Source organism: Podarcis muralis, chromosome 5 (genome assembly GCF_964188315.1).
Source record: "Podarcis muralis chromosome 5, rPodMur119.hap1.1, whole genome shotgun sequence".
In the NCBI taxonomy this organism is placed as follows: Eukaryota; Metazoa; Chordata; class Lepidosauria; order Squamata; family Lacertidae; genus Podarcis; species Podarcis muralis.
This window is the reverse complement of record NC_135659.1, coordinates 56,923,512-56,947,568: the sequence shown is the minus strand read 5'-3', so window position 1 is coordinate 56,947,568 and position 24,057 is coordinate 56,923,512. Positions and strand designations below refer to the sequence as shown.

The window sequence follows — 24,057 nt, the reverse complement described above, 5'->3', positions numbered from 1 at the left end:
AAATGGGGAACCATATGAAAATATGTCAGTGGGATTGGTGTAATAATGTATGCAGACCCTAGGAATGGGTCAGAGTCAATTCACACAGCTATTTTGCATGTAACAATTATGTAGGGAAGCCACTACAAAATGACTTTTTGCAATGTATGGCTCATTTGTTTTGGATAGTCTTTGGAAACTGTGGCTTGTACGAGGAGGAGAAATAAATCACACCACCTCCAATTCTGCTCCAGAGGATCAGGGGAACCCCTCAAACAGAATTAGGGGGGACATGGAGGGAAGAGAGGGGAGAACATTTCATTATGCAAGGAGAAATTCTTGTGCTGATGGGAGCCCCGACAGCACTACATTGAATACAACCCGTAATTTTTAGGAAAATGTGCAATAATACTAAGTCATATTATTCGACACAATCACTCAGGATAGCTACAAATGGTCATTTGCTATGTGGTAGCTTCTTGTAAATGCATTGCAGAGCAGCTGCAATTACACAGGGGAGCCAGTGATCTGTAAAATTCCAGCTTAGAGATGTTTTATCTCTGTCCTCCTCAATCTTGAGGTTTTACTGCACTACAACGCCCATCATCCCTGGCCATTGACTGAACCAGTTGGGGATGATGGAAGTTGTAGTCCAACAACATATATGCTGAAGAACACTGTATCATGTTCACAATCAGTTGGAAGTATGGGATACCAGGATGTGGTAAAATTTAGTCTCATGTGTGACTGGATGCTATGAGTAATTGCAGCACATCTGCAGACACCTGGGGAATCATTCCAATAATCAGCCACCATGTGGCAAACAGTCCTTCGTAATCATCACCATACACAAAGAACAGCTAGGCGAACTAGTCTTTAAGGAAACAGATCTGATTTTTGGATTTTGGGTTTTAATTTTGAGCCTCAAGTGCAGCAAATCTATCTCTTTCTTTTCTTATAAAGACCTTGAATTCCCACACTGTATTTGCTTTTATGTATCAAAAACACTTTTTGACTTTTATCTGAGAAAATAGCTGATGTAGGCAGTTAGGCTATGGCAGTATGTGAGATCAAAAAGGCACTAGGGGGTGAGGGGGTGGGGCAGAAAGGGGAGAATATCTGTGAAACCCGACATTTTGGGAGCTAGAATCATATTCACACTCTCTCCAAAGCAGAACGGAGGAAAAAACCCCTCCTGAGCTCAACGCCTGTAGCTTGCAAATCATCAGGTGATCCTAAACTGAGTTTAGACAACAGTCTAAAATGACAGCTACAGAACATATTCTCATTGTTTCCTTCATGAAAAGGACAGACGTCTGATAAAGTCAGAAATATTCAGGCAGATGTTGCATTCTAGAAGAACTTACTGGGTAGCTCTGCTGTATCTCCTGTTATGTGCATGCTGGCCTTTCCACACATCAATTGCAGACTGTAAGCCTTCTGATAAGTGACTGTGAAATTGCTATGGTCTATATATTGCATGACACACTATTGGCTAGCATTACCAGCCCCCACATTGTATCTCAGGAATCCACACCCGTAGCTGGGTCAGTGCAGTTTTATTATGGAACTTCACCAAATCCAGGCAGGATCTCCAAAGGGCAGGTGGCACCTGAATGCAGAGAGCTACCAAACATTAAGTTTCAGGAACAGATCTCAGAAAAAGACAGGGCAATGCCTTGCTATGAAGAAGAAGAAGAGTTTGGATTTGATATCCCACTTTATCACTACCTGAAGGAGTCTCAAAGTGGCTAACATTCTCCTTTCCCTTCCTCCCCCACAACAAACACTCTGTGAGGTGGGTGAGGCTGAGAGACTTCAAAGTAGTGTGACTAGCCCAAGGTCACCCAGCAGCTGCATGTGGAGGAGCGGAGATGCAAACCCGGTTCCCGAGATTACGAGTCCACCGCTCTTAACCACTACAAAACACTAGCTCCTGCTATGAGATACGTCTTCTCTTTTTAGTGAGTACTGTCATCTGAGCAGATTTAGCAAAGGGGAGCATTAATAGAAAGGGACTAACCTGGCAATTTTATTTTCCACCACCATTCACTTTGGAAACAATGCTTCGTTACTCTGTAGCTGGATTTGAACTCGAAAGTACAAAGATATAAATGTATGACTCTCTGAGCAGAGTCTTTGGATGTGAAGATGAAGGATCCCAACTGTCAGACTGGGAGTTGAGACTGAATGCACAATCACCTAATGCTTTGGGATGGATGAGCATCAGGCTTCTGCAGGGGAAGCAGATGCTGGCAAATTAATTTGGAACGATGAGCTGGAGGTTAGAGGGATAGCTGAAAAAGTGATTTTATTGCATCTGTAGAGCTGGGACCATTGCAGGACAGTCATCGTGTCCACATATTTACATAACACTGTGCTTAGTGGCACCCGGGAGGGACTGACAAAGGTGATATAATCTTTTTCAAGAAGTAGAGGGACTGTTGCTTGAGAGGCTGGGAAGCAAGTCAGATGAAGGTGTGTGGGAAGGAGGCTCCCTTCCCCCAGTTCCCAGGTGGAGGTATGCATATGCGACTGACAAATTCATCTATGATCATCGCAACTGATACTGACATTCCAGGCCAAGTTGGAAAAGGGAGTTTCCTGTGAAAGGATGTGGCCCAGAGCCTCTGAAGGTATACTTATTTGTATAAAATTATTCTTGTTTATAAAACTCAATAAAAATAAATAAATAAAAAGAGGATTAGATAAAAAAAGAGAGGAGGAGAATTCTGGTTGAAGGGGAGGAATGAGTTGTGAAGATGTTTCCATGAACTGGAGCAGCTGGCCATGCGATATTTGGGTTTTAGGATCCAAATCTGCAGTCTTCATATGCTAACCATAACACTTACTTCCATGTTTGCGGTGTTTGGGAGCTGATTTGTTCAGGAGCCAAGCCGTTCGAGTACCAAGGAACCACTGTACCCAGAATTCTATCTATCTTACACATTCACATGTGGGCTTCCCTCCTCATGCTTGTACGCACAGTTCCACACATTTCCCTCTGTGCATCAAAACACACTATGTATACAAAATAATTTCCAATCCGCTTAATATGTTAAGTAAGTGGTATGCAAAAATGACATTCCTGCCTTTCACGGGGGTGAATTTGCCTTGAGGAGGCCTTTCCCAAGTGGAGGGGGGCTTCAACCTATGTGGACAGGAGTGCCCAATGGGAGGGGGTGACCCAGCTTAGTATTAAGGGCTGCTCTGCCACCTCTTCTCCCTCCTTTTCACCACAGCGCCCTCCATCCCTGTACAAGGTGGGCTTACGCTAGTCACCTTTTCTAAGGCTGGGTATGATTTCTTCTTTTTTTTTTTTTTTGAGGTAATCACTAATTGGCAATTGGAACTCCTCTTTTTCACCCGCTTCACACTAATAAGGTAGCAGTTGTGTCCATATGGTTGATTTGGTCATTTTGCCATTCAGGGCAGACAGGTAAAGAATATTAAGACATTTTAAAGGTAATCTTGAGGCGTTATTTGGCCTTCACACCTTGTTGAACTCTAGACAGCAGAGCCCAGGTGCACACATTGGGTTCTCACACCAAAAGCTCACTTAAGCAATTTTCTCTCAGTCCTTGACTGGGAAGCCAGAGAGTGTGGCTGCTTCCATGCCTAGCCATGTGGCACAATGGTTTCTTCATACACATTGATTTAACCTTAACAGCCAGCACTTATCCAATTGCCTTATCCTTTTGCAGATCTTCTAATCATTATATTGAAATAAATATAACCTTTCCTTGAGTCTTCTCTCAAGTTTTGTGGCAATGCAACAATGAAACAGTGGTACAATATAAAGTAAACCAGTACAGTGGTACCTCGGGTTAAGTACTTAATTTGTTAAGTACTGTTAACTGTTAACTGTTCAGGTTAACTGTTCTTAACCTGAAGCACCACTTTAGCTAACGGGGCCTCCTGCTGCTGCCGCACCACCGGAGCACAATTTGTGTTCTCATCCTGAAACAAAGTTCTTAACCCGAGGTACTATTTCTGGGTTAGTGGAGTCTGTAACCTGAAACGTATGTAACCTGAAGTGTATGTAACCCAAGGTACCACTGTATTATAAAAATGTATTTCAAAAACAGGAATTCAGTAATAAGAGGGCCTTGAAGCAACCATGTATAGCTGCAGGTAAGGCATTCCATAGTGCAGGGGCAATGGTGAAAAATGCCTGTTGTTGGATCACCACCCTATAACATTCTGTAGTGTGTTGATGCCAAAATTTCCCCAGACGATCTAAGTGCTCTGCAATACTACTCCCCTCCCTTTTAGTGCCTATAATATTTTAACTGATATAACCCTGTAAGAAGAGAATGGGGAAGAAAGAGCGGAGAAAACAAGGTACCACCTCCCCAGTAAGAATTGTTAGGATGCTAGAGTTTTACTCACCGAGCAGAATTTTAATCAAGCATCACATAAATAGTCTTGGTCACAAATACCTAATAAGCAGATCACAGTCCCTTGCAATGGAGCAGAAAGCAGATTGTCACATATAATAATCCTATTTGTGCCTTGACAAAGGTTCTCTCCCTCTCGTTTCTCCCCCTTCTCTCTCCTCCCCTTCCTCTCCCTCTCCTTCTCTGCAGGTAGTTAAAAGAGAAGATACCACTTTACAAGATTCTCTTAGCATTCAGGTGCAGTTGTGCACTTACAAAGCTGGCATCACATTTAAGGGAGGGAGAGAGAGGGGAGTCTGAGTGAAAGAAGGAAATAAATAAGAAAGGGGAGTTACGCAGCAATGGGAAAATATATAGAAAATGTTGAATTGGAGAGTGGAGAGATGAAAGATAAACTTGACTGAGACGGGGGAAAGCAAGGACTGTCTTCTGCAGGAAAATAGTTGTGGTAGGGGATGAAATTCTGTCATGGGGCTTCATTTCAGGGGTTTTCTAACTGGGGATCCTCACAAGGGACATCTCTCTGTATCCTCTTCATGGTTGTGGAAAGAGTACAAGGCACTGACTTCACTGAGCTTTTAAATGTAATCATGTCTAGGGTGCCTTTCACTGCACAAAGGTTTCAGTGGCTAACCCTCTGAGATTAGGTGGGGAGACAGTGATTGATTCAATATTACACAATAAAACTTGGTTTCCCATGCCCCTCTCCCACAAGGGTTGTAAGGCCTTGGCTCAACTATTCTCCCAAGCTGTAGTCTGTGTCTGCTATTCCTCTCTAATGGCTCTGCAAATGCATCAAGTCTTTGTTTTCGTTGCTCCTTGTGACTCAGCCAACAAGCCACTCTTATTCACCTACCAAGGTAATCAAGGACAACTTCATAAATACAAGCAAATACTAAGTCTGATCTCTGCCCTTAATTCTCCTGAGAGACAAGTGGTGGGCTTTGGCTTGAGGCTGCTGTAGGGCTTTGTACAAGGATGGAACCAACATGTTTTTCTCTGAGCTGGCGGTGCAATGAGATTCAGGGGAGGCAAACACCACTACCATTACTAATAGAGACTTCCTTTCTACCTTAGTCTCTGCACCTGACAGCAATTGTCTAATCTGGAAGCTGCCTTTTTTGCTTCCTGTTTTCAAAATGCTGGGGCTGGAATATGTTGGATATGATCACACTGAAGCAGGTTACGATAATATTTTAAGCAGCAGCCAAGTGCTTTATGTAAATCACCATAATTAAGGGAGTGTATAATTATCTTGAGGCTGACAGCACAGTTGTGAGGCACAGTAGCTTACCCAGCCCAACATAGCACTTCAGTTCAGCGAATCTACTCTCCAGCGGTGCTGACCTCCTGCTTTCTTTTGTATCCCCCCCCCCTTTCAATGGGCTGCTTCTTTAGCACAGGTTGCAAAGCTCTGTCAGGGTGCCTGATGTTTCTTTTGCATGGTCAGCCTATTTCCAAAAAAAGCCCATCATTGTAGTGTTACTTCATCATCCCTTGGAGAGTTGCAGCTTGCTCACTGACCATGAACTCTGCAGTTAGCATGTGGGGACAAAAGGAGCCAGGGAGTTATAACTCTGCATCTCATTTCCTTTGCTTCTGACTGAGTCATGTGGCATTTCCCCTCGATGTTCTGGGTTTTTTGTTTGGTGTTTTTTTTCTCATTTTGTTTTGCCAAATGGAGGCCTCAAAGCAGAATGGGAAAGCGGTGTCTGAGCATGTGTGGGAGGGGCACACCATCATCTGCCCCCTAGCTGCCTTTCTCCCTGCAATATATAAAGACGTGGATGCCTATGTTATTCCTCAGGGGAAGGATTTCAGCAGAAAACAGCCTGGGGAAAAAAGATTAAGAAGCCACTCTAGTCTGCAAGCCAGTCTTATATTTGAGCTTGCAACCTCTAAAAACAAAAAGCAAACAATAACAGCAGCGCTTGCCCAACCCAACAAATGAAAAACTTAGTGTGTGTGTGTGTGTGTGTGTGGACTCCTACACAAGACTTTGGGTTTTGCCCCACTCTTTCAAGTCCACACTTTAAAAGCTCTGTGTCTGAGCATTTTGTTTTGCTTTTCGCCCTGGATCTTGCCCTGCGAAAACCTGCTGTTTAGCACTCAATTGGAGCAAACGTCAATTTGGGTTTTCTGCAGATTGCTGTTTGCTCTGATTAAGCTTTAAAGAGCAGATTTTTGCCAGGAAAGCTTGGAGGGGAGGGGCCTAATGTATAAGGGTTTATGTTTGCTCTTGGCTGCTGTCCTTGGTCAGAGCCTTGTCTGTGTTGGAATGCTGCAAAGAGACTGTGCGCTGCTGAGAGGACTGTGTATTACAACTGTATATAATCTATAAGCTGTAGAACTGCACTGTACTGTCAGTAAAGCGACTGACCCTACCTAGAACCATCTAGTGTTTTTCTGTTCCATTTGCACTTTGCACATGCCTCAACAGGTACTTGGGCATAGAACCTTAAAATGTGGACAGGGCCTAGAAAGAGCATGTGTTGATAAGCCCTAAATGTCACAAGTAGCTTGGCCCTTAAGAAAAAAAAAAAGCGAGAAATGGACAACTTATCTCAAGTTGCTCTCATTCCATTATCCCATGTCTATGAAATAAAACAAGTGAGAGACTATTGCAGGCCAGATTTACCATTTTTTGGCTAAGATGCCATCCCAGATTGTGGCAATAAGCATTTATGGGGGGTAGGGGTGGGAGAGCTACAGAGCATCACAGCTGCTTATTTAGATGGGGCTGGGGTGTGGCAGTGCAGCAGCAGTGGGGAGGTCAGTGCTGCACCATTGCACCAGTGAGCCTTGTCTCACTCCAGTGCCATCCAGTGAAGCAGCAGTAGCATCAATGTCAGGAGAATGACTTTGCTCACCAACATATGCTGCTATCGGTTATAAGCAGAGCCTTGCTGGATCAGAGTAAAGGTTCATGCAGTCCAGCATTCTGTTACCTGCAGGGGCCAACCAGATGTCTCTGGCATACCCAAAATAATAGCATGAAGGCAATAGCCCTCTCTTGTGGCTCCAAATGCAGCCATAACCAATTCTTCTAAATGAGGAGGGAGGTTGCAAACCATAACCAAATTGCTCATCCCAATAACAAGATCTTCTGTCTGTAAAATGACTTTTTTTTAATGTCCCCATTGGGTTCTGTTGCTCTCCACCAGCTATTTCCCTCAGTGACCATGTCTCACTGTTGCACTCTGGTTATCAGCTGTCATCTTCTGTTTCAGAGGAGGCTGGAGGACTTGTAGTGTTCCCTGAATGCATCAGTCTTGCAACCAACTCTGGGGAGAAATCCACTGTAGAAATGTGAGAAAGAAGATGGCAGAGTTTTGTTGCTGCTTGAATAACTTTCTTCATCTGCGTGGAAAGGAACTTGGGCAGGGGTGGGGAGAGGGAGAGGCAGTGATGATTTAATATGCCTTCTCCGTCTCCAAAATTAATTAATGCCCGTAGAGCGTTCTGAAGATGTAAAGTGCTATATAAGTGCTTGGCAGCGCGTAAGATCCTCTGGTGCTAAATCATTCTAATGTACCATTCAGTGGGGGACAGCACAGCACTGATTAAGTTAAGAGGCTTATTTATTGCTTCATTGGTTAGGAGTTTTAAAACCAACACCCAGAAAGGGGTGGAACTGCCTCTCCACATCCCTTCCCTCTAAGACAGCTCCTTGCCTGATGGGAGATGGTGTATGAAAGCTGACCTGCAGCAAGATTTGGACTAGGTTTGCCTTCTGACTGTCATTGTTTTGCAGGAGGAATTCAAACGCATACCAGAACTTTAGGTTTGCACTAGTTGGTTTGTTGGACTAGTACAACAAACGCACTTAAAACCAACAGGACTTTATACGGTTCGAAGAAGCAACAGGGAAATGCATTGAAAAGTGTGGGATGAATGAATGACTAATGGGAAGATGTCTAAACACCCTGCAAGCAAATCAAGATGAATGCTCGTTGTCATATAACCACCCTGTAAACAAATCAGAATGAATGCTCAGTAAAGACTGGACATAGGCTAGCCACCGTGCAAGCTTTGTGGAAGCAAATCAAAATGAATGCTGTAGGAACAAGTCATCTGGAGGAGCTTTAGATCTTCCTCGCTCAGCCTTAGCACTGCTGGTTGGGCTTGAGAGGGATGTTGTCCATTGTCGATATTGATGAATCCTGTTTGTATTCTTGCTGCTCTTTCCCTTGCCTTGTGACTGTGGAAGAAACAATTGCTTTCCTGAGTAATGAATAGAGGTGATCAGAAACTGATGCTGCTTTCATTCCTGACATTCTTAGATTAAGCCAAATTGGCTTAATCCTTTTTGCTCTTCCATCTTTTCTGGAAACAAATGAACTTTGAAGCTGCTGGGGTGACTCTCCCAAGAAGAAGGTTGCAGCGTTTGGGACTTTCTAGCTTAGAGAAAAGGCGAGCAAAGAGGATTGGACAAATTCACAGAGCAGAGGGTTATCAATGGCTACTAGCTATGGTGGCTATGCTTTACCTTCACAGTTGGCAATGCTTCCAAATGCCAGTTGCTGGAAACCATGGGAGGGGAGAGTGCTCTTGTCCACATGTTCTTCTTGCTGGTTTCCCACAGGCATCTGGTTGGCTACTGTGGAAACAGGATGCAGGACTAAATGGGCCATCAGCCTCATTGAGAAGACTGTTCTTATGTTCTATTTGTGAGGGCACTCCCTTCCTCTTCTCCAGTGAACTTGGGTTCATATTTCATCTCTGCTTTCTGTGGCCTTGTATGGGTTGCTTAAATCTCAACTTCAATTCCCCATCAGTAAAATGGAAACAGTAGCAATCTATTTCAGTAGGTTAATAAGATAAGATATTACTTGCTCTGAACCTTTGAGTTATAAATCTAAATATTGTCAATAATAATGTGTTGTAGAGTCATTGGACTCTTGTTAAAAAGAAGCACTGGATATATATTTATTATGCACCTTAACTAATGGGCGGTATGGTCTCCAGGAATTAGAATAAATGAATTTGCTTCTAAACATTCACCTCAACATGCTCCTCTGTGAATTGATAGCCAAAGTTCTTTAACTCTTTCCCACTCAAATAATCCCTTGAATTTACTTAATATTTGTTATCTATGTTTGACAAACAATGGTATTTGAACTTAATGTTTGATACTTGATATTTTTCAATATTTAATGTTTGACATGCAATGGTATTTAGTAGAGCATGGAATCACTGGTATATCATGTTTGATGGGTGGCATGAAGTTGGATTTAATATTAGACAGTATTTGATTATTGTAGTTCCAAAAATCGGAATGGCACCAGTTTGAGAGAGACTGCCATAGATTATTTTCAAACAATCAGAAATTATTAGTTAATTCTCTGCATCACCATTAAATGGGAAATCAAATTAATCTTATCCATTTCATAATAGTTTCATCCATTTTTAGTATAACTAATACAAATGTTTGAAATTCACCAAATATTTGAAAAAAGCACCAAAAATTGCTTGTGAATTTTTCTCAAAGTTGAAAATGTAAGTGGCTTTGAGTTGTTGCTATCTCTCAATTATTTTGGAAGACTTTAACCATCAAGTCTCATAACCTGTCAATTTTCAAATACTAATTGCAATTACTACAAATGCTGTCAGGTAAAAAATACTATGACATGTCAACTCCCATCAGCCCCAGCCAGCATGGCCACTGATAAGGGATGGTGGGAGTAGTAATTCAGAACATCTGGAGGGGTACCAGAGCTGATTGGGTAGTCTTTGGCGATCACTCGTAGTCAAGTAAAATTGTCTTCCATAAACACGGTTTTAACAGTGAGTCCCTAAGTGACTGTGGAGGCCAATTCTGGATCCACACATTCTTCCACGGTGGGGCCATATATTTCCAGGTGAGAGTTGATCATGGTGACAGTTTGCTAAGCGTGTCTTCCTCTTAGTGCATTTCTCCCTTTCGTCCTGAGTTCGAGTGTCTTCAAAACCCATGACACCTTTGGTAAAGGCTGTTCTCCAATTGTGCTTGCAGGCCAGTGTTTCCCAGTTGTCGGTGTTGATTGGGTAGTATATATGTGCACACACATGGGGTTTCATCTTACTGCTAATCAAGTAGATTTTTCTGAAGCTGAGGCTAAATGGACACAGTTTCTCATTTTTGTGACAGCTTTTTCTTTGTGTCTCATGAACTACCAGACTGAGGGTTGATTAAGTTGACCAAAAGCATGATGACTGGCCACATGACAAAATGACTGTCTGGTTACTCCATCACATGGCCAAGTGGATTTTCAGTTAACTGTAATTTGCTGCCGATGAGTAGTGATCTTTGAGGAGAGCTTCCCTGTGCTTTTAGCAACAGGCATCACAAGCTATTGGGGAAGCAGAGGGATGTAAGAGTCAGCAATGTCCAGGCATGCCGCTGCTGACTTGCCAGGTACACCAAGGAGGTTCACTGACATCAGTGGCCAATGTGGTTGGGCAGCCATGCTCTTGCATGGTGTAACTCAGACATCCCTCTTCTTCCACTTTTTCTTTGCCATGCCTGCTGTAAGCACTTAGTATCCTCTCTCTGTACACCACTGCTCTTCCACCCCTCCTTGCAAGCTGCCACAACTGCATACTGAACTCACTCGATGGTCAGGGTCGAATTTTGATGGTATTCAGAGAACCCTTTGACTGATGCCTAGCAACCTGACCTTCATGAAATGCAGGGAAGAGGTCATAAAGTGAGCAGGAATGTTCTGGTAGAGGTGGGGAGAAGTTGCTTGCTATTGTCTCTCCCTTCAACAGGGAGTGTTGCTGCCAAAGTGACTTGTTGATAGCTTCAGCTGCCATGTTTTATAAAAACATCTTTCTCTTCTCTCTCCCTATCCCTTGAGTTCCCGACTGCCCTTTTGAAGCCTGTCATAATTAGGCTCAAAGCGTGGGAGGAGACGAAGTTGGTGGGCGGTGACAGCTGCACCAATTAAGCAAAGATAAACCATGAAAGGAGGGGGGCGGGCAGGAGTTAAAGTAGCAGAGAGCTCTTCTGTCTGAGGTTTTGGCAATCTGAAACCTGGGTCTTAGGAGCTCTTCAGATCTCCCTTCAGTGGCTGCTCCTGGGCCTGGAATCCATCTGGACCCTTTCCCGTCTTCCAATGTGTATCCTTTAGAGATGAGAGACCGAGGCTTTTTGTCTGTCTTCTTTTCTTCCTTCTTGGGGGATGCTCCAGCCTTCCTTTCATCTGCCATCCTCTGTAGTGGTGCCAAATTTCATGGGAGAAAATGCAGAATAGTGACGGCATTATTATTTTCTAGTGCTTCCCAGGCTCCTCTTCTGTGATCAGATCAAATGTGTTCTTTGGGGAGGGATGAAGGAGAAAGAATATCCTTCTAATGTTGGCTTTGCTGCTGTTCCCCGTCTTGTTAATCACAGCCATCACCTTCTAGCAATGAACAAGAAACCTCTTGGGATGATTCAGAAGAAATTTGGAGCCAGATGGACATTACTCCAAAGCCTGATTCTTCACCCTTTCTTTACCCATTGTCACGCTGCATACATCTTATTGCTGGTAGTGCTAAGAATCCAATAAACAGCCCGTGGAAACTGACTGGGGCTCTAGACTAAGATCTATGGGCTGAGGAGCTGAGCTCTATCTCCATTAGAAGGCTGTTCTATTATGTCAATGTGAGCACATTTCCTTTCTCCTCTCTGATCTGGAGTTCCCATTTCAACCTCCCTTTGCAACATTCTGAGGCTTAAGGATGGAGAAGTGGCAGAGAAGACACTCATTCTCCACAGTTTGTCATAGAATGAATGCTGGCTGGTTGGCATTGGGGAGAGCTTCCTATTCCCTCCAGTCTTTGTATAAGTATGTGTCAGGGAACTGCCATCGGAAGGACAGGAGGTGCAAAGGCTCACTGAGGTTGAGAGAGACATAGCAGCTGAAGAGGGAACCAGTAGGGGGAGAGGAGGAACTCCAAGGGAAAGTGAGTTGGAGGGATGGCTCAGAGACGCTTCCAGCGAAAACAGTGGGGAGGTCTCAGGACCTCCTATAGGGACACCCACTCCTCGCCGGAAACTGTCACGCCGAGAGTCCAGAAGACGTGTTTCCGTTAAGGAGCTTTTATGTTGGAAACGATTCCGAAAGCAACTACTTTCGGATTCTGCTAGCGACTGACGCAGCCATGCCGGAGGGGCTCCGTCACAGGCAGAGGTTTGAAAACCTGATCAAACTCTGAGGGACTTGCATTTTACGCACAAGCAGCTCATCATCCCATCACAGTATGAGAAGTCTCAAAGGTGCAGTGGGATGAAATGACTACCTGGTCCTCTCTCTCCAGTTGGTGCTTGTTGGTGTATTCTTGCAAACCTTAGTCTGCTCTTAAGGATTCAGAGGACACAAACAAGTACCAAGAGACTAGTGTGAGGCTGCAAAGCTTTTAAAAAAATGTACAAGCCAGATTGCACACTACTAGGCTGCCTCTTTTAGGGTAAGAAAAAATGGAAGAGAACTGCCTGCTCCCTTTTTTCAAAAACAAGAAGCTGATGGACTTGGGAGTTTTAGTTTGCTTAATATTGATTATGAATTACTTCACCCACAATTAGTCCCTGCACCAATTTGTCTGCAATTTGGCAGATTCCATCCACTCTGGAGGGGCTCTTGTGCCTGTAAATCTCACCCCTTTGACCAAAAGCCGGAGGGTTATACAGTAGCTGTTTTTAGGTTCCTTATTATAGCAAATGGGAAACACAGAGCTTGGTTTTATCCAAAATAGCTCAGAACCTGGAGCACAGACTGAAGCAGAGGGAACCCAGAGTGACTCAGAAACAGATCTGATTTTTTAAAAAAAGCATAAATATAGATCAAATGTGAATCTTGGGTCCTGTGCATGCCCCTAGTTATTATTTCATCTATAAGCCAAGTATGAATTACAAGCAGCACAATACACTAGCTACATTCAGGTTTTCTTTTAGCTATCTTGAAATAAAATGTGGAGGGGGCACAGGTTTGCCCCTACCTCCAACATCACTGTTTTCTGTACCCCACCTTTCCTATATTGAGGCCAGAATGGAAATTATTCATGCTTTTGGCTGAATGAACTTATAGGACTCCCCATGCATTGGAATCCAACACAATCAGGGCTTCTGATTGCAAGAAGATTCTTCATCCAAATATATGATCTTGCTGGTTGAAATGCAAAAGTTGGGAGGAGAGAGAGAGAGTAGCAATGGGGGATGCTGAGGGTGGGAGTGGCATAATGACGCATGCCATCTTCACATACTACATCAACATAGTTAAAACAGTGTCTGAATGAGGCCACTGTGGCCACACAGACTTAGATAGCTATAGGGGAGAAGTGACCATGCAACTAGAAGTATTCAAACAGTTTTGATGACCGTTGATCGCCTGGCAAAACAGGCCATCCCATTTTAAAATAGTACAATGGCTTCCCTCTCCACTGGGTGATTTGTTGCTATAAAAATGTTTCAACATTTCTGGTTGGTTATGCTCTGCCCTTGTGTATGGATGTCTAGAAAAGTGTTCTGCTCTGGATCTTTGGTGGTTCCCAATGATGATTCAGACACTTTCTAATTTGTGGTGCTCATCCCTTGGGAAGGACTGCAGCTTAGAGGCACACTACATGCTTTGGATGCAGAAGTTCCCATATTCAATCACTGACAGCTTCAAGTAAGGCTGGGAAGGACCTAGCCTGGAAGCCTGGAGAGCCACTGCCATTCAGTGTCAACAATACTGAGTTAGAAGGACCACATCCTATGTTCTTTCCAAAAGGTGTGACATGACTTAACCTGAATCCAGTAAGATACTGGGGACTGCTTGTCCCTAGCCCAGTTATTAATCTCTGAGTCTTTGCTTTCAAAGAACAACAAGTGTTCTTCCCATGGGACAGTCCATTAGAGACCTGATGCTCAAATACTAGTATGGGGTTTATGGATTTCTAGAATGGATTATCCAGTTTGACATTGTGAGATCTCCCTCTCTCTCTTTCTCTCTCCCCACCCTCACAGATTCCTCAGATAAGCTATGCTTCCACCGCCCCTGACCTGAGTGACAACAGCAGATATGACTTCTTTTCCCGCGTCGTCCCCTCAGACACCTACCAAGCCCAGGCCATGGTGGATATTGTCAAAGCATTCAAGTGGAATTATGTTTCAACCTTAGCCTCTGAAGGCAGCTATGGTGAGAGTGGAGTGGAGGCCTTCATCCAGAAATCCAGAGAGAATGGTAGGTAAACTGCTGTTCCTATAAAGAGATGATATATGGGATAGAGATAATATACTGAACCATGGGGAAAGGATAGCTGCTCCTATTGCTGTGGAATGAGCTATGGGCTACAGTGCTAAAAAAAACCATGGATAATAGGGTATCTTGAGTGTTGATGGATTTATCTTTTAACTTATATGTGAGTCTTGGAAGCCAGAAAAGATTGTTACAAATCTTCACTGTAGCACATCTATATATCCGTTGTGTTGAAGGTAACAGTTGAGTGAATAATGGGTCCCCATTGGCTACATTGTTTAGAAAGTGATAATCTCTGAAGGAGACAAGAAAGTTATTGCTATTGGTTGATGTTGCTGAAAATGTTCTTCAGGAGGTTCATTCTTCATGAAGTGCAAACAATGCTGTCAATGAGGCAGATGTGATGGTGATGACCAGCTTTCAAAGAATCATTAAGAAACTGAGTGTGTGCTGGATTTCATGCTACAATCCAGTTAGGAGAACATGTTGCCTTTAAATGTTTTAACTGCAGCAGCAGAAAAAGTGATTGCTATAAGGAGGTCACAGAGAAGGGATGTGGCCATGGAGAATTTTAATGTTTTATGTTCTTGTAAACTGTTTAGAGGTTTGTTTGTTTTTTAAATCAAGCATTATATAAGTTTTGTTAAATAAATAAATGTGCATGAATTGTCCATGTCCGGTGAGAAGACTGTATATTTTGTGTTGCTAAGTGTTCGGAGTGCCAATATGTGGAAAGGCAGAAATACCTGTGGAAATTAAGAGGCATGTTTTGTACATCCTGAGCCTAGAGGCAATTTTTCTTTTACTACTGCTATACAGTGGTACCTCGGGTTACAAAAACCTCGGGTTACAAACGCTTTGAGTTACAAACTCCGCTAACCTGGAAGTAGTACCTCAGGTTAAGAACTTTACCTCAGGATGAGAACAGAAATCGCACGGCGGCAGTAGGGAGGCCCCATTAGCTAAAGTGGTACCTCAGGTTAAGAATGGTTTCAGGTTACTCCGGAATGAATTAAGTTTGTAACCAGAGGTACCACTGTATTAGTGTGCAGCATACCATGAGGCAGCAAGACTAAGCTACAGTTATGCAAGTAGTAGTTAAGTGTCAGAATGGAAAGTGTGGGGACTGTCTGCTAAGGTCTACTCATTGATAAAGCTCCACCCATCACTGTGTCAGTGATGGTCCATTACAAATTACTGTACACACCCTGTTTCCAACCTTGGACTGTGAGGCTGTTTCATTCACAATCCTAGCCAACCAAGTGGGGATCCTAGTGCACACAGCATAATCTATGAAGCAAAGTCCCAGCTCTTTCTTTCCTTTGATTGAATGAGAAGCTCAACAGAGAGAATAGTAACTGTTAAACAGAGTAAAGGTTCAAATTAAATGTGGCGCCTGCATGATTGCCACCACATTTGTTCTATCTCTGTTCTTCTGCCTTTAACAGCAACCTGAGAAGCAGAAATAGAGAAGGTAACTCCCATCATCTCCACTTGCCAGAAAAAGCTTTGCTGTGTTTCAGACTGCTGTAAAATCACAGGAGCAAGGGCCAACAATACAAATAGTGGAAACTCAACCTGTGATACAAACTTATGAGAGAGATGCTGAAATGCTAATTTCCTTAGCTGGAAGCAATCCTTGGTAGTTTGCTTTCAGCTTGGTGTACGTGTTGCTTGCCCTTCTCTCTCCATCTGCCAGACTTGCCAGTAGAGGTACATTTTCCAACCTGGAGCCAAAGCCTCTGTGTTTATGTGTTTATACAGCACATCAAGCTCATTGTAATTGCTTATTTTCAAGGACCACATAGTGTCCAAATGTTAGACATTGGTAATACCCTGCAGATATAATCCTGCTATAAATCTCGCCTAAGCCCTTTTAATTGCACAGCCTGGGCTGAATTCATTATTGCTACTGTTTGCAGAGGCGTGGCAGTTTTCAGGGCATTGCAGAGAGACAGGGAAGGACTCTAGGATTTGGCCCAGACATCCTCTATAAGAAGGCGTGGGTTGCACAAAAAGTGCTTGCAGAAGGCAAAATGGTGCAGGCATTTCCCCCAAGAAAGGTGGAACAAACATTCTCAAGGTGTGACTCAGTCCTTCGTAGGGAGCCATGGCAGTTGCCAGGGGCAGGTATGAGTGACACTACTCTGAGTGTGTGACTTTGCTGAGCCAGGAAGCAGAATGGGCCATACCTTCTCTCCATATGCAATCAGAATAAAGCCTGACATCCATCTATTCCATTCATTGCAGGGACAGTAAGTGCTGGAAGACAAGGGAGTACCTAGTAGTTACAGCCAGATGGGTTCTTTTTATACATCTAGTTGCTACACACACACACACACACACACACACACACACACACACCTCTCATTTTTTTTTTAAAACGCCAAAACACAAAAAATGTTTATACTGAGTCAAAAGTTAGTGTTACTGGGGAAGCCTTTGTTTTTAAATCACATACAGTGGTACCTCGGGTTACATACGCTTCAGGTTACAGACTCTGCTAACCCAGACTCTGCTTCAGGTTAAGAACTTTGCTTCAGGATGAGAACAGAAATCGTGCTCCAGCGGTGCGGCAGCAGCGGGAGGCCCCATTAGCTAAAGTGGTGCTTCAGGTTAAGAAAGTTTCAGGTTAAGTACGGACCTCCTGAACAAATTAAGTACTTAACCCGAGGTACCACTGTATAAAGGTAAAGGTACCCCTGCCCGTATGGGCCAGTCGTGTCCAACTCTAGGGTTGTGTGCCCATCTCACTTAAGAGGCTGGGGGCCAGCGCTGTCCGCAGACACTTCCGGGTCATGTGGCCAGCGTGACAAGCTGCATCTGGCGAGCCAGCGCAGCACACGGAACGCCGTTTACCTTCCCTCTAGTAAGCAGTCTCTATTTATCTACTTGCACCCGGGGGTGCTTTCGAACTGCTAGGTTGGCAGGCGCTGGGACTGAGCAACGGGAGCGCACCCCACCACGGGGATTCGAACCGCCAACCTGATGATCAGCAAGTCCTAGGCGCTGAGGTTTTACCCACAGCGCCACCTCAATAGCTGTTTGCCTGACACAGGAAGCTCCCTTCTGGCTACATTTGGGACTTTCTGAATTAATTTTGATGATAATGCTCACTGCTCTGAAAGCCAGGGACTCAAGTCACACCATTCTTTGAAAGTAGAGTCAACTTATTCCTAAAGACTAGGAGGGCTATAAGGAGGACATAATGGAGAAGAATACAATGCTCAACTGCAAGCATAGCAGTCCCTCTCTTAAGCAGGAATGGGCAGCCATATTTTCTAGTAGGAATGTGGTCCTCATTCATTATCTCCAGTTCTCCAGACTTCCTAGAACTCTTGAAAATCTGTGCATGTGGACTTTCTTCTTATCCCAGCCACTGTGGGCTATTCAAAATGATGAGAGTGTAAAAGACTGCTGAGATGAGTTTTTGGTGGGTGTGATTACTTGCAGCACCGGTAGATGGCACTTCAGTCTTTGCTGCATAATTCCTATGATTTGCATTGTGGGATGAATAAGACTTGTTTCTGGGCATCTCAAGCAGCTTCTGCAATGCCAGCTTAATGTCATGGATGATAATTCAGTGGGAATCCCAAGCATATATTTGCTGGGACATAGGATGGCCACCTGATAATGGACAGAAACTTTGGCAGGCAGAAATTAACAGGTGAGACTTCTCCCACCGTCCTGCCAGGGGACGTTTTAGGTGGTGTTGACTTCTGCCTGTTTTGCAGGTACAGAATCTTTGTCTACAAAAAGTGGATGTCTGCTGTGGGCAACACAGTCAGTGAGTCTCTCATGCTGTATGTTTGCTGGTCCCTCGATGTTCCCTCCCAGCTCACTATGTGTAAGATAAAAGAGAATCCTGCTTGCCACAGCAGGCTGGGGAAGGAAGGTTGGTGCAGAAACTGGCAGAGCAATGTGACAAGAGGTGCAGTGGCTGGATCCACTCTCACTGCTTTGAAATATTTAACAGTATAGGCAAGATTTCTGGGTGTCGATTTGGCAGCCCTTGGTGGACACTGTGTGCAACCTAAATTAGCCCATGACTGTCCGTTTATCCTCTGCTGCTCAGAGATATAGTTTCACTATTGCATACAGTTTTAGGAGGTGCGTGAAAATTCTGCTGCATCTACAGAAGCTTTCTGTTATGAAAGAGTCTTCTGGTTCTTTATGATGCCCTGTGAAAGAACTGCTCTTTAGGTTTAGGATATATCCAGATGGAAGGGGAATTGATGTGCACACCCAGCTACTGCAGCTGTCAGAACTATCAGAAGATAGAATCAGGATTCAAGATGACCTTAAAATGATTGGAGGACTGGCCCAAACTAACAAAATTAATTTCAATAGGAACAAATTTAAGGTTCTACATTTAGGCAGAAAGAACCAGATTCACAAATATAGGATAGAGGACAGCTGGCTTGACAGCAGTATATCTAAATTGGATCTAGGGGTCTTAGTAGACCACAAGCTTAACACGAGTCAACAGTGTGATGCAGCAGCAGTGGAAAAATAATAATTAAAAAACAACTAGGCTGCATCAACAATGCTATTCTAGGCTGCATCAACAAAAGCATAGTAAGAGGGAAATAATAGTACCACTCTACTCTGCTTTGGTCAGAACCCACCTAGAGTACTGTGTCCGGTTCTGGGCACCACAGTTTAAGAAGGGTATTGACAAGCTGGAACATGTGCAACCAAGATGATCAAGGGTCTGGAAACTAAGCCTTATGAAGAATGGTTGAGGGAGTTGGACATGCTTAGCCTGGAGAAGAGGAAACTGAGAGTAGCTATGATAGACATCTTCAAATATCTGAACAGTGGTCTCATGGCTGATGGAGCAAGCTTGTTTCCTCTGCTCCAAAAGTCCATAAAGCACCCAATGAATTCAAATTACAAGAAAGGGGATTCCAAAGCAAGAACTTTTTGGTGGTAAGAGCTACAGTGAAATGGACTACCTTCATTAGAGGTTTTTAAACAGAGGTTGGATGCCATCTGCCAGCATATTATAGTTGTGATTTCTGCATTGCAGAGGGTTGAACTAGATGAGCCTTGGGGCCTGTCTAACTCTACAATTCTGTGATTCTACGACACCCATGACTCATGGGGGGAGGGAGGATGCTTTTCTTCTCTTTCCCCCTCTTTTTTTGTGGGTGGACATGTTGCACTGGGGAGAGGTGAGAGAGAGGAGAGGCACACCTTTCTCTCTTTGGTGTGGGAGAAACCTGAACTGGCACTCTCCTAGGGTGGAGTAGAACACACAGAGACCAAAATAGAGCTTATGAAAGTGATGTCCTTTTGGTGGTGCAAAATAAACAGCTGACAAATTACAGAAGTACGCACCTGCAACTGTATGAAACTGGATTTTTCACCCATCTTTAATTTTAGGAAAAGAAAGGAAGAGAAAAGGGGAGACATATGGTAGGAAGGGAAGAGAAGAAAGAGAGAAGCCATTTCTCTCACTCTCCAAATTGAAAACTGAATTGAAAGGCTGTGCAATGCTGCTGACGTCCCCTTGCAGCCTAATCCTTCTGAAAGATTAAAGATGTCTTTGGCCATATATTGTATTGATTCATTCTCTGAAGTATAAATCATTCGTTCGCCAGCAGGCTGGCAACCAACCAGTGCTTACAGTTGAATGTTTAACGATGAAAAGGGGAGGGGGCATGTATTTATCTCTGTGTTTGTATGTATATTTGAGGATACTAGGGAGGGACAGATCCATAGTCTTGCCTTCTCTGGGTTTGCTCAAGGCCAAGGTTTAAGAGGAGATGCTTTGCTGAAATGCCGAAGACCATAAGCAACCTCGTTCAAGAGTGCCCCCCCCCATATCTTTACACCCAAGTTCTGTCTCTCTCTTGCTAATGGAAGTGCCATACACCCATGTAACTTCAAGGGTAACGACAACCTGTAATTGCGAGAAGAGGCTTGCACCATATTACTGAAGATAACATATGTTGTCATCCATGGCCACCAACAAGTGGTTTTTGTGAGTGAGACTGTGGTGCTAGCATGGATTGAAAGCACTTGGGGATGGCATGAGTGCAAGAAGCATTAAAAGCTGGCAGAGCGGATGGGTTTAATCATCCGCTTTCCCCCAATGGTATGATATACATCAACTTCTGAAAGAGAAATGAGGAGGTCAGGAATAATTGTGGGCAGGATTAGACAGCTATCGGGTATCAGCAAAACATTACCATCAACATGTGTCATTAAGTAACTGCTGTATATAGTGTTTTGGGAGTTCTGCAAAAACATATAATCAAGTTTTATGACTACCAGAAAATCAGCTGTCATAATTTTAAAAGGAAGTGATTCATTGAAGCTGTAGGCAGGGGCTCATCCAGGAACCTACCAGCCCTGACACCTGAAGCACTGGGACCTAGGTACTAGTGCCTAGGGCAGGGGTCTGCAACCTTTAAGACAAAAAGAGCCACTTGGACCCGTTTCCGAAGGGGGAAAAAACTGGGAGCCGCAAAACCATTGCGACATTTAAAGCATGCGCGCCACTGCCCTCCGATCTGACAGCGGGCGGGAAGGTGACGTCGGGACGGTGCGTGACTGACGCACGCACTGCCCCCATGCGACGTCACTGTCAGTACAGCACCCGCCACAGTGGGGAGTGTTGGGGCGCACAATGCGCCTCCTCCCCTCGCTAGTATCCGCCCCGGAGCCACAGCAAAGGTGTAAAAGAGCCACATGCGGCTCCGGAGCCGCGGGTTGCAGACCCCTGGCCTAGGGGATGGGTGGACTGAGCTGAAGAGGGCAGAAGGCAACAGCTTCCTCTTAGTCCCTGCTCCATCTCTTTCAGCCTTATCATATATTCAGTGTTCGTTTATGGTACTCTTAAGGTGAGGTGGGCTATCTCAGTGCTGGGCTATGGGCAACAATCTGGAGTGAGACATGACCTGGGAGCTGGAACTGAAGAGCCATCAGGATCTGAGGGCAAACCACGAATCAGAACCAAAGAGAAATCAGGCTCAAGACTGCAGAGCAAGTCCAAACCAAACAGCAAGACCACCCTAGACCTTGTTGCACAAGCAAAATTCCACTGAGACAGGAAACTCTCTTTGCCCATCCTGCCTCACCCTGCCCCATGGAGTCCCTCACATACTACTGCTGATACAAAATGGGCACGTTTGGGTTTTGTGTTGATATACAAAGCCCTGAGCAACTTGGGCTCAGGATGCCTTAAGCCCTTATATCCCAGCTCAAACACCAATATCATTTGAAGGAGCACTGTTAGTTGTGTTACAGAAGCCCAACTGGCCTCAGGTGCAAGTGCATGCTGGGAACACTTTTCCAGCAGAGATTTGGCAGGCATCCTTGCACTTGACTTTCAGGCATCTCTCAAAGGCATTTCTATGCCGACAGGCCTTTGCAACTATTTAATTTTTATTAAATTAAAATTAATTATTTTTATTTTTATTGGCCAGCCACCATAATAATGAAGGTTCTTTAGCAGTGATTTCTGCATTGCAAGGGGTTGAGCTTGATGACCTTTGGGGTCTCCTGCAACGCTACAATTTTATGATTATCTGTATTTTTAAAAGCGTCTTTTATATTTTAACATTGTACACCCCTCTGATATTTCATGGTAAGGCGGTAAAGAAATTCTTCTATAAATAAAAGCACAAATAAATATATACAACTCAGCACAACTCTGCAGGCCAAAGAGTGCACACCACTGGCTATTATGCATAGATAGATAGATAGATAGATAGATAGATAGATGATAGATAGATAGATAGATAGATAGATAGATAGATAGATAGATAGAGTGTTTTTTTCGGGGGGAGGGATGCAGGGGGACACACACCCCTAAATATTTTGTGAATCTTTGTACTTTGGTCCATTTACTGTATTTATTTTTTCTGATTTGAACGATAAAATGGTGATTTTCTTGAATCCTAATGAGAGTATCCCTAAACCTTTTTTACTTTTTTTTAAAAGCACTGGATAGATAGATAGAGAGATAGCTAGACAGGTATCTCAAACTATTTCCATTTTTCTCTTTAAAATAAATCTACTACTGTTAGGTTGCTGCTTGGTAAGAATTACCCAATGCATTTGCAGTTTTCAAGGAGACTTGAAACGAACTGGCTTTTTTATTACAAACAACATAGCTCAAGCCCTCCCTTTTTGTTCCCCATCACCAAGCTGGGTACTTTCCAGTAGAGAGGAGACGTTTATAAATACTAGCAGGTTTTAACGGAGTATAAAGTTGGCACGGTTGTTCGGCTCACCCAATTTAGTGGAATTATCCCTGAAGGCAGGTGCTTTAACTTGTCTGGAGACTTTGGATGGCCCAAAATTCCATGCTCAGCAAAACTTGGCAAGGATTTGTCAAGAATGAGAAAGCATTCTGCTGACTGTTGCTACAGGATGCTTAGAAGGGATTACCTTGCTGCGAAGCAGCGCTGGCAGTGAGCTGCAGGCACTCCCAGCCTCTCCCTTAAGAGGCCACTGTGGAGCACAGTGCACTGCCATTGGCTATGTAAGACAGGCAGCAAGACATTCCGCTCTTCAGCTCCATCTCTCAAGGCTCACAAACAGGGAGAAAATGGGAGCACTAGCCACTGTGAGGTAGATTAGGCAACCTCTGCTCTGCTAATTCGAGAGAGCTGGCTCTGGAAATGCTCACTACAGCATGCTCCACTCAACATTGGATTGTCAAACCCCACAGCTACTCAACTCCTCTTTTGTACAGTTGCTTTGGTGCTACTGACTGTGAGCATCGAAAAAACCCCAGTTCCACCCAGTCTCTCTCCTCAGGACATGCAGCAGGAAATGAGGGGCTGACTATCATGAGAGCTTACCACCATTTCCTAGCTGCCTTTCTCCCTTTGGCTTTCTACTACACATAAGCCACCAAGAGAGCAATAGAGAGGGAGAGAGGAAGGAAAGAGTGTTTTCTGAGCCAACTCCAGCCCTGTGGTGCACAGGCTGCTGTCTATTACTAATTTAACTGTATCTGAATGGCACATTAAGTTCTGGTGAGATCTGTGGGACACTAGGCTATTTAGTTCTAGTCAAACTGTGTTATGGCCTTATAAATGGATAAAGGGAATAAAAACTTTGAGGTGACAAGCTTCTAATCAAAGGGCTATAAATAGGAACTGTGTTAATTCTAGGCTTCTTCTTTGCTACCACAGCTCTGAGAACTGGCTGTGCTTTTCATATAAGGTGAACCCATTTGGGACTCTATGCTCTTCAGGATTTTAAGTTGACAAGCATTGCCTTTGTCAAGGCGGCTTCGTTTTGTGTGTGTGCCTGTGTCTGAATTTTGGAACAAACGGGTGAGGATAAGTCAGGATGAATTTGTATGACAAAGAGTGCTTTACTTCTACATGCTTGGTTTGGTTTTGTACATCTGTGGACTGCATGGATAGACGAGTCTGAAAGTGTGTTTATTTCTATGTACTGAACCTTTTCCTCCCTCTCCTGTCTCCCTATATACTTATGTGGACAGT

The 24,057-nt window shown here is 43.9% G+C and overlaps 1 protein-coding gene across 1 annotated transcript in view; it reads left to right on the top strand.

Moving 5' to 3' along the window:
- GRM4 (glutamate metabotropic receptor 4) overlaps positions 1-24,057 on the top strand; it is a 297,558-nt gene that overhangs the window by 116,162 nt on the left and 157,339 nt on the right. The window contains exon 3 of the mRNA XM_028734059.2: positions 14,353-14,569. Coding sequence (XP_028589892.1) covers positions 14,353-14,569 — 217 coding nt within the window. The remainder of the gene's footprint in view (positions 1-14,352; positions 14,570-24,057) is intronic.